The 12227-nt window shown below is 31.2% G+C and overlaps 1 protein-coding gene across 1 annotated transcript; it reads left to right on the top strand.

The window, feature by feature from the left end:
* Window positions 1-6593: 6593 nt before the first annotated feature.
* On the top strand, window positions 6594-11241 carry LOC113392488 (peptidyl-prolyl cis-trans isomerase). Its single transcript, XM_026628949.2, has 5 exons — window positions 6594-6883; window positions 7065-7250; window positions 7643-7846; window positions 8444-8616; window positions 11085-11241. Exons 1-5 carry the CDS (start codon window positions 6674-6676, stop codon window positions 11227-11229), a joined length of 918 nt encoding a protein of 305 aa, XP_026484734.1. The 5' UTR covers window positions 6594-6673; the 3' UTR covers window positions 11230-11241.
* Window positions 11242-12227: the final 986 nt, after the last annotated feature.

The raw sequence follows: 12227 nt of genomic DNA, 5'->3' as shown, positions 1-12227 counted from the left end.
TATATGAAATATTTCTTATTCAAGTAGGCTCAATATAAGAAATTTTAACATAAAAATGAAGATCATTTATGTACTACAAAATATAGAAAAGGACCAAAAATGTATCCTCGTGGAACGCCCATTAGTACAGATCCAGAAGATTTTATTCCATTAATAGACAATTGTTGAATTCTTTGTGTTTATATTGTGATGAAGGTAAACATTGTGAAGAAACCTGCGTATCGTATGAAAAACGTCTACATGCCACTGCCTACTAACGCGCACTAGAACAGCGTAGAACTTTCCAAACTTCTCCGCAAAAGAGGAGGTATAGCCCAGTAGTAATCCAACTACAGATTGACTCTTAGACTCTTGATTACATTTTCCTGGCCTCAGAAGAAGGATAAATTTAGTCATTAGTTAATGTTATATTTTTTTAATAATTATGTTTGCAATGTATTTTTGTTCTGAATAAACATTTTCTTATTCTTACCTATCATGAGGGCCGCAAAATTTAGGAATACTGGTGGTAATTCTCTACAACACTTACCTCGGACATTAAACACCATTATTTGACTCTTTTTTACATTATAAATTAAGCCGTGTGACTTAGCATACGACTCACATAAAGACAATAATTTCCTTATACTACAGACGGATGCACTCAGCAACACCATGTCGTCAGCGTAGCTACTAGCTCGTTAACATAAATGTTAAAAAGAGTTGGGGAAGTCAAACACCCTTGTCTCACGCCACAATCCAGGCCATACGGGTGTGACAGCGCCCCCTCCCACCGTACATTGTTTACCTGGTTTCCATACCAATACTTAAAAATAAACCGCTATTCTTTAGTTTCTTCCACAAAATATCATATGAGGTCAGATCGAAAGCCTTAGAGAGATCAAGGAAACATGCAACGATTGGCGTTTCTCTCTTTGCGTAGTAGGAGACAGCACTCTTAAGACACAGCACTACAGTTTCTGTTGAAAGACCCGGTTTAAAACCAAAATGATTATCGTGTAGTTGGACGTACCCATTAAGCTGTGTATTAAGAATGCTGTCAAATACTTTTGAAATGACGGTTGCCAACGAAATAGGCCTATAGTTATTCTTATCAGCGCTGTCGCCCGTTCTATTTTTGACTATAGGAACCTCCACTGTACGCATCATATCATCCGGCATATAACTATGACTCAGGCATAAATTAAATAGTATACTCAAAACACGGGGTAAATGAGGACCAGCCGACTGTAAATGCTCAATGCTAAGACCATCGTGACCAGGTGACTTGCCTGTGGTCATTGACATTATAGTTTGAATAATGCTTTTCGTTGTGATTTTTGTCAACCTGTTCACTCCGGCCCCAGCATCCTGCACATGTTTTGACCTACCAAGTGGTGACTTCACCGAAAAGTGATCCATAAAAAGACTAGCTATTTGCTCATGATCAGTCAAACCGCTGATGCTCACCGGGACCCCCGACTTCGGTTGCAATCTGTTACTTTGCTTCCAAAAGGAACGAAAATCTTTCTTAGAATGATGTGACGCTAGTATATCCAAATTTTAATTTGATCTGCGTGGTCTTGGCACCATTTTAAACGCGATTTGAATTTTCTTCTAGCTTCACACATTCTCTGATAACAAGAGCCGATTGATGGTGTTCCCTGCAACGACCATAAATAAAACTGTTGCCTGGCAACCGCGTGAGCATCAGCGACATGTTTATTCCAACCTGGTACTAGTATATGTAGGTAGCTGAATGACGGTAGAATAAAACCACCATCTGGAATAATGTACCTTTCGGATGATGTAAGATTTTTTTAAATAGGTTATGTGGTTCCTAAGTCTACTTTCCATAAGGCCACAGACTCACAATATTCGCGTTCTCTCTTTGTAATACTAGTTTAGACTAGTATAGGTAATTGAGCATAAACGCTAATTATTTCCTTAGTTTTATGAATGAAGTTTGATGTTTCCTTAGTAACTAACAATTAAATTAACTGCTAATGGTTTTTACCTATAATTGATGTATAGGATTTAAACAGTGCTTTATCTTCATCTGGTTCCCATTGATAGACATCTGCAGATCTTTCATTCAGCTTTTCATTCAGATCTTTAATTGCACACGTGGCATTTATGGCACACAAGAGACGTTCAACTATGCATTTACATACACGATTTTCATTCACTATGGGATATTGCTAATAACTTGGATCATATGATTGCACTGATAGAAGAAAGAATAATGGTAAGGTATATAACAAAGAAGGATTACAAATTAAGGCATCTGAAAACAGCTTGGCACGAAATATGTGCCTTAGAAAAATCTTCAGTATTAACACTAAAGAAATAAAGCAAGTCTCAGAGGCAGAAGTATAAGTATTGAATAATTCACTTAAAGTTTTGGAGATATATTCACAAAAGTCGCTTATGTCAATTTTCCGATGTTCGATGACATCCAACGAAGTCTTCTTGATGTAATAATAACTTAACAATTAAGAATTTTATTTTAACGTCTATTTGTTCCCAAATTTCCATGAGTAGTTGTATTATCTTAAGAATGACAAAAATCTTCTCTTCTTGAGACAAATTGCTTATCAAATCAGTAAAAGTATCTTGTACTTAGCTATCTCACATCGTCTTTCAAGTTCAATATTATACATCGTCTTGTAATACTTAATTTAAAGTTTGTCTAACATCGTCTTTAATAACCATTATTTACCTTTTTGTAGTTCCCATATAAATTTATTAAGTAACCATAATTTTTGTTTAAATAAAATCAATATTGCACGTGTTAGATGTATTTTCCTACAAATGAAGGGGAATATACATTTTAAAACATTATTGCACGATATGTACCCGTCAGTATGTATCCTTTGTTGTGTATTCTTAGTAAATAATTAAATAGAAACAGAAATATATGTTTAATTAAGCACTCGCTGAACAACGTTTCTAAATAAGGCAGATCAAACATTAAATTTATAAATAATAATAAAGTAACATACAATCTTTTCAAGATTATAAATTGTTATCAAATTTTCACATGCGCCTTTTTGTATAAACACTAGTGGTTAGAAAAGCACATACACTCTTTGTCACTTATAAAATAAATCTTAATTAAACCAGAAATATTATAAGATTTTATTTTTATCTGGATATATTTATTACAGCTCATTAATCAAACACGTATTTATGGCTAATTTCATTTCATGTCCATATCCGGCTAAACCTGTACGATTCCCGCCATTATCCCTGCTTTATCACTAACGTCAATTTGCACTATCTATGCAGATCTACCTACTGTTAATTATCTGTAACAGACTTTAGTATTCGAGACGATCATTGATTACAAACTTAACGTGCGGCTTTATTAATACGGTCATTTAAAATTTATTGTATTTAAAAAAAAACATTTAGATTAATTATCTTCGACACTGTTTGGCTGGTTACCATGTATTATAGCCTATTCCAATGGAAGTAGAAAAAAAGATAAACAAACCTTAGATTTACGTATTTCATGCGATTTGCTAATAACTCAGCTATATTGTGCACTTCTAAGAGTTTATGAATAATATATCTTCATTTATAATACAACACTATTACACTTAACCATTTATTTCACTTTAATTTTACTTCCAAAATTCCAATAAAATTTACGTCGACATTCAAAATGCCTTTTTTTCGCAAATCCATAGTGAATATCATAGATTAACCAAGCTCTCGACCAATTATATCACGTCAATTTGCTGTCAAATGTTGTTTATTTGGCTCTTTTCCTGTTATAGTTGGAATATAGTATAGGTTTTTATATTGTCTAGTTGTAATTCGCCACTAGATGACACTGAAGCACTTCAACTTATCCGGAGTCCAACCGATCGCCATGACAAACTATTTTGCTAGTATATTTATAAAAAATTGTGTTTCTTTGTTTGTGTCCTATGCGTTCCGAAATAACTCACTCAATTGAGTTTGAATTTTGTACAGTTGATGGTGATATTGGTATAAAGATGTTATACTAAAGGGAGAAACTTATTCATATTTTTTTTACGGATTCTGGTACGGATTTTGTTGCGGTTTTTTTTTAAATAAATAGATTCAAGAAGAAGGTTTATATGTATAATACACGCACAATGTAGTAGAGAAACACTATTATTTTAGAGGTTTCTGAAGTGATGTCGTAAATAAACACATTTTTTGCACTTATATTGCAAACGCTGGCTGAACCCTACGAGATAGATCAAAATAATGTACTACAGTATTGTACACCTTAAAAAGTCCGCGATTGTATAGTACTATCTCTTAGATACAAGAACCATTTTTATCCTTTACTTTTTACGAGAAATTGTGGCTTACTTTCGAAGCGATTTTAAGCAATACAGCATTAATCCTTATACATTTAAGTACCTTAAATACATTGTGTATTTAATATAGATCAATATGGCCCTATACAGCATCTAATTTAAATGAATATTTTCGAAGACAAAGCGGTTTGTATTGTCTAATGACTGAAAAACTGTGAACGTTGTAAGACATTCTGTAGTATATTTAGTATCAGCATTGCACCCGTGCGAAGCCGGGGCGGGTCGCTAGTTACGTATAAATTAGATCTCCACGAGCATGTTTGACGGCCTTAATGTTTGTTGTTCGTTAACGGTATGGACAAGTAAACAAAAGTAGTTACGTTTTATATAACGGAATAAATATTATTACAACATACGTACAGGGCTTAAAAACACGAGGCACTGAAACTTAAGCCGAACCTTCGGCAAAAAAGAAAAGAAATATATATACATACATTATTATTATTATTGTATATATATATGTGTGTGTAATAGGTTAATGTAAAAAAAGGGGCTCTTTTTTTACATTTTTTACATCAAAACTTTAAAAATAATTATTTTTATCTTATAAATCCATGTAGTAGATCCGCACTTGATATATTTCACTCAGATTAATCGTCTGCATAAATTGGAGTAGGAAACGTATTAGCAATGGTCAATTTCACATATGATAGTGTAATATAGACGAATAATTGGGTGAGAATGTATTTTTATAGTAATTATTTGTAGATGTTTGTATGTATAACACTGGTAGGTTGGAAATTTGAAAATTAAACATGGGCTGGCATTATGAAAACTTTACTTTTTATAAAACCTTCGTAGTATTGTTGGTTGAGGGGTAAGTGAGTCAGTACAAAATTGCAAATGCAGGCACAAGAAACATACCAGTAAGTTGGTAAAATCCTAGTTAACAAGGTTGGTGGCGCATTGGCGATGCAAGGAATGGTTAATATTTATAACAATTCAATTTATGATTTCGGTGGCTCCATAGACATAGGGCTGATTTAAAAAAAAACATTGGTATTATAGAATCAGATCAGGGGTTATATATGTCTATAAATACAAAGACAACCCTTTCTTTCGTACGACTCAGCGGTAATATTCTGTAAGAACTCACATGGTATCTACATATCTCACTCGTGAAATGTTTAAAGTGACGTCAGATGTTAATTACGCTAATTTTTTACGTGTACTCTATATGTTTTATAATAGTTTTGTTATAGTCAATGTGGCATATTATCACTTTCTGACATTTCATAATCCTTTTCTGAGGCGTAGTTTAGTTTTAATTTGTTTACAAGAAAATGTATTTTACAAAAGGTTCGTACGTTTTAGTTGATGGTCAAACGATAAATACAACATTGTTAAGGATAACTCAATATGTATATTATTAGTTGACACAAAATATTAAAAAATATATATTTACAACATAAAATTAATGTTATTTTGCAAGAATTTACGAACGTCAAATAAACATTGTATTGTATTGACTTGAGATATAACTACAATTATTATTAAAAAATGGCGCTAAATACAGTTGTTTGTATAACTACGTCTTCAAAGAAAAAATAATGATAACCTGTCTGCAAACTAGTTACAACCGGGCTAACAGTAATTTTGAATATTATGCATTTTGCTCTTTTTGTAGATTTGAAGACAAATTCAAAACAATTATTCTTTTAAATTTTACATATTTGTACATTTTAGTATCGTGTTGTATTTGAGTCTTTAGTAGTCTCTAGTCTGTGGCATGTGTTTACTGTTTGAGGAATGTTTAAATAGATTTTTTTATAGGTATATTAATTTAATTATCAAAATTTTCATTTTTAATATTATTAATTAATTGTTTGTTCATCATAATTTATTCGATAGTATAAATAATAATCCTCAGAAAAAAAAATACCATTAGCCTAGTGCTAATGGCTAGGTTACCATTATAATGCGAGTTTCTTGCCGTTTCTTCTCGCTGGAGACTGCTTTCCGAAACGTGTTTAAATATTGACGATTCATAAACGCTTCATTGTGAAGTTTACTTGAATAAAATTGATTTGATTAAAGTTATAAATATAGTAAAAATTTATTAATATTGCATTGGTGAATATTTTCATTTAATAAAATAGAAATTATTTTATTATAATTAATCATATAAAATTGGATACTAATAATTATCCATTATAATGTATTTTTTGTATTTTTAAATATATTATCTGTTAGTGTTTGTCTTAAGTCGCCTGACGTTTGTCACTTTATCATAAAGCGTAAACATCAACTGTTTTTTTTAGGTTAGGATATGCAATTAGCCGAAAACATAACATTATTTTTGTATATATAAGTAAGTTGTAGAAATAATAATCATGGCTAGCAAGCCTAATTCGAAAAGAACAATATACGTTGGTGGTTTAGCCGAAGAAGTCGATGAGAAGGTTTTAAATGCTGCGTTCATTCCATTTGGAGATCTTGTTGATGTTCAAATACCTCTAGATTATGAGACAGAAAAGCATAGGGGATTCGCTTTTATTGAATTTGAAAATGCTGAAGATGCTGCTGCTGCTATTGATAATATGGTATGTGTAATGAAATCATTTGCCACCAAACAAGTTAAAAAAAAACTTTTCAAAACAATTTCGCGTTAATTCTTTTTACTTTAATTCTTATTTCCTTTAATGTTACTTTACATAAGTTATTCTAAAAGCTTAAATTGTTATTAAATATCGTATAACCTTCAATTATGTTTATTCATTTTAGAATGATTCAGAACTATTTGGACGCACAATAAGAGTTAACATAGCAGCACCACAACGTATCAAAGAAGGTTCCACTCGGCCGGTCTGGTCTGAAGACAGTTGGTTGCAGAAGCATGCTGGGGAGACACTAAATGTCAATAAAGAAGGAGAAGAAGAGAGTACAAAAGAAAGTACAGAAACTGGCACAGTAAGTAAATTGAAGTTTAATTACTGATTCTAAATATGAAATATAATTCTAATGCATGTCGTGAAATATAAATAATTAATTTCAAGAATATATCTTATAATTTATTTGATAAAAGAATTAATAAAATAATTTGATAGTAAGGTTATATGTATGGAAACTGTACATTGTGATTGAATGCCATACTTTATGTAAATCAACTGCAAAGAGAGCTGGGCGAGTTTTATTTAGTTTATAAGAAAGAAGAAAAGTTTATAAGTTATATAGTTTATAAGAAAAAAGAAGAAAGAAATGAATTGATATTAATTTTTTAAATTATGATATTTATTTAATCATCTTAAATTTTAATTGTATTTCAAAGACTATTTTTAATATTACAAATGTTTAATTTCTAGGTTGTTCCCACAAAGCCTACAGAAAAACGTAATCCCCAAGTATACTTTGACATTAGTGTCGGCAAGCAGGAAATAGGGAGGATAATTATGATGCTGAGAGCGGATGTAGTGCCCAAGACTGCAGAAAATTTCAGAGCCCTGTGCACTCACGAGAAGGGCTTTGGTTACCAAGGAAGTAGTTTCCACAGAATTATACCAGACTTTGTATCCTTTTAATAGTTTTTAAAAGCAAATTATTGTAGTGTCATTGAGAAGTATATTTTTAATCACTTGATATAAAATACAAAATTAGAGTTAACGGTTATGATTCCTAATCAAATAATACTTGACTGCCTCGTTAGGTTAGCGGCTATCTAAGGTTGGGCTTGACTCTGACAATATATAGGTTATGTGAAGAAAGGAAATTTCTCAAGAGCAGCAGAGTATAGATTTTACAGTTGGAAGTGTGTGTTCTTTTTTCCTTTTAATAATTAATATTATTACAGTACACATTGTAGAGTATACAATTTTTCGGCTTTTGTTCAAAAATAAACAATAGATCAGTAATCATTTTCTTTGAAATTTTTTATTGACGAATTAACTAGTTACTAAGATATGTATTAAAATTTTCAATGTTTTAAGGAGTGACTATTCAAATTCCTGGTTCTTGTTCTATGAAGAATTCTTGTTTCATCAGTGTCATTAGTTTTTCTAAATTGACACATTAGAATAAAGATTACTTAGAAATTGATGATCTTTTCGGATGAATCCTATATGTAATTATATAACGTTGCAATAAAGTTCTTAATCAACGGTAACCAGATGTGTCAAGGAGGTGATTTTACAAATAACAATGGAACAGGAGGTAAATCTATTTACGGAAGGAAGTTTGAAGATGAAAACTTTACATTACAACATACAGGACCTGGTATATTAAGCATGGCAAACTCAGGACCCAATACAAATGGATCACAATTCTTTTTATGCACAGCTAAGTAAGAATTTGTTTTACGGTATTTAATTTTTATCTTCTTCTATCTCTGTAATCTTCATCGGTTTTATCTTCGCACGGGTGCAATGCTTATAGACCCTTTTAAGGTGTACAATACTGTATTACATTATTTTGATCTATCTCGTAGGGTTCAGCAAGCACTTGCAATGGCAGAAGCGAAATGTGGAAAAAAATGTGTTTATTTAAGACATCACATTAGAAACTTCTAATGTTATCAGTGTTTATCTACTGTATTATACATATAAAGCTTTCTCTTGAATCACGCTATTGAAAGTTCTAAGCATACATAAGGACATACAGACAGCGGGAAGCGACTTTGTTTTATACTATGTAGTGATTAAACTAAAAAGAAATGTTTATATTGATATTGATATCAATAATTACACCATTTGATACTATAATTACTGTTATTGAGAATAGTATGATTTGAAAACGTTATGCCAAAGAGAAATTGTTGAAATTTGACTTAATATTTCAAAATTGTTAATATGGGATATTGCATACTATAATTAATTTATACTCTAAAAAAAAACTTTAGGAGGAGAAAAGCCAAATAAACAACATTTGACAGCAAATCGACGCGATATCATTGTTAGCTTGATTAATCTATAATATTCACTTTGGATTTGCGAAAAAATGGCGTTTTAAACGTCGACGAACTGTTATTGGAATTTTGAAAATAAATCATTAATCATAAACTCTTAGTAGTACACAATATAGTTATTAGCAAATCTCGTGAAATATTTAAATCTAGGGTTTGTTTACCTTTATTCCTACTTCGTTTGGAACAGGCTATACTTTAGTTATTTTTTCTGTATGTAACTATTCAAAATTATGGTATAGGCCTTCAGATGCTTCGTGTACATAGGGCTTGAAATCATCTTAAAATTAAATTGTAGTGCTCATTAGAATTTAGTGTAAGTATTATTATCTATATAATTATATTAATGTCAAGTGGGACAATATATATAATGTGGCTGTGACGTCAGATCATTAAAACCCCTAATATTATATGGCGTTTAAGACCAAACAATAAAAAAACAAACAAATACATTCATTAACTTAGCCACAGGACATTTTTTTTAATTTCATTAATTTACAATATCCATAAAATATTAATTTACAATAACATTGTCGTAGATATTGTTACAGACATACTAGCGGGTCAGTAACAGTACTTAAGGCTTAAATAGGTCAATCGTTGCCGTTCCGATTTTAATGCAGTTTATAGCGATATTTTTCAAAAGACCAAAATGCTTGAAAATATAAAGTTTTAATTTGTAGTCTCTTTTTTTGAACTTTTGGAAGACTTTCATCGTAGAACATTTTGGAGATATTTGTGGATAATGTCTCGTAGCTTCAAAGCGGAACTATTCCACTGAAAACGGAATATATCGTTACGTTAATTATGTGGATAATGTAATCAACTCCATCGTATAAGCCGTGTTTAACTATTTACGATAGAATAGATAATACATTAGAGACTACCGTTACAATCGTTAGTCATTAGGGAATAAGTTATATTAAATTCGTTATCAATTTAAGTGTACATTTGTCATTATATAGATTTATATAATAAACTTGTGTATATGTATGTACATATATACCATACGTATATGAGATTTTTCATTAGGTTTAGTTTGTATTAGTTGAACCTGCGGCTACCCGCTCGAAATTTAAAAAAACTTTACCTATAACACACAAACCGTCATAACCCCCAACATATTACTCTCTCGAGGCGTGAATTAGAAAAGGTAACCTTTGTCCTTCCCTGGGACTCGAACTATACCAGTTATATATTACGAATATAATACCTTTTTTTATATATATTATTTTTCTTTTTAATTTCACGGCTGCCTTACGTCATGAATGAGATTAATTGATGACTGAGAAATTATTTTATAATTCTTAGTACTTGTTTGTGTGTTCGTAATACAGACGTAAATTTCACTTAAGAATGCTAACGCTAGCAAGGTATACTACAGTCTCTGTATTCTAAATAGATTGATTAAGTTATGGTAATGTAATAAAATCTCGCAGCACAGCTGTGTCCTTTGCAGGTTTCGAAATTTTCGTTATGATTTGGAATTTTTGCCAATATTGCCTGGGATACTTTTTCAGATTCCGTATTTCAGTATCAAAAATGAACATCTGTATAATGTCAATATTCGTTTGACAATAACATACGCTATAAAATCTATGGTTTTTTCGTTTGTTAAAAAAGTATTAACTCGTATACTCTTTCAATTTATAAGATTTGTCAAATTCGTTACTGATTATCAATATTTGTGTCGTTTGTTATAGACAAAAGTGTTTGAGGCATTATTTTTGAGAAAGGATACGGATTTTAGAATATTGGAATTGTAATTTACCTTTTATCGTCTAAAGTGCTGCATTTGCTTAAAAAAACAACTTCAGAACAAATTATGTTTACACAGATTTTTTTTTCAGGACTGACTGGTTGGACGGAAAGCACGTAGTCTTTGGCCACGTAATATCCGGTCTAGATGTGATGAAAAAAATGGAAAGATATGGAACCAAAAGTGGAACAACATCAGCTAAAGTTACAATAAGCAATTGTGGTGAATTACAATGATAATAACGAAAATATTGTCTTTTCATTGTAAACCTAAGTTCGGTGTCATAGATAAAAATATAAATGTAACGTAAATGTATTCATTGCCATGCATAAAAATGTTTTTCAAACAAGGTTTAAATTAATAATATAAAATAAAGTTATAATTAAGTTTTATTTAAATACAAATCTTAAATAGATGTGTAAAGATTAAAAAAAAACAAAATAAATATAGCTATTGTACAAATTACAACAGTGACAATATTAGTAGAATTAATCCGTTGAATTGCAACTTTGAATCTCTTATGCAACGTGTCACAAACTTTCTACAAAGGGGGAGGTCTTAGTCCAGCACTGTGACATTTCCAGGCTGTTACAGTAAAATTCAATGTACTCTAGTTGTGAAGACTTATATACAAAATATTTTAAATATTAGTACCGATTATTATTGCTACATATTTAGGAACTACAAGTGGGATAATTCTAACAATTACGATGGTTCAATCCTTTCAATGACAAATAGGGATTGTTTCGTATTCATGCTTTAGTGCGAATAATGCTAAACAAGGTACTTGAGACAGAGAATTTGGAATTTGTTCACCGTCGTCATTCACGTTGTATCCCTTATATTTAGGGTCGATAAAAACAACCAAGTTTTCTTTATATTCATGTAAAATTCTAGTTTAAGTTGGTTTGTAAACAGACATAGTTTGGTCTGACTTCACAAACACCATCTCGCCTCTTTCAAGAACCAGAACCGAATAGATTGTAAGCTTCGAATCGAAATATTGAATTAGATGGGGAAGCTCAGCCTTGTCTAATGTACCGAAATAATCAAAAACATAAAAAACTTAAGATCCGACACGTCCGAAAAGAATTCATACGTCGGACCAACAAGTTTTTGTGCTTTAGAGGATTGTGAATACTGCCAACATTAAGACTGCGGGTTTCTACTGAGAATGTCTTCACAGAGTAAAAAAATAGCTATTTATTGGCTCGATCCGGACGTGGAACCTGGA

This window comes from Vanessa tameamea, chromosome 5 (assembly GCF_037043105.1).
Source record: "Vanessa tameamea isolate UH-Manoa-2023 chromosome 5, ilVanTame1 primary haplotype, whole genome shotgun sequence".
NCBI classification, from domain to species: domain Eukaryota; kingdom Metazoa; phylum Arthropoda; class Insecta; order Lepidoptera; family Nymphalidae; genus Vanessa; species Vanessa tameamea.
The sequence above is the reverse complement of the archived record's forward strand: the minus strand, read 5'-3'. Positions and strand labels throughout refer to the sequence as shown.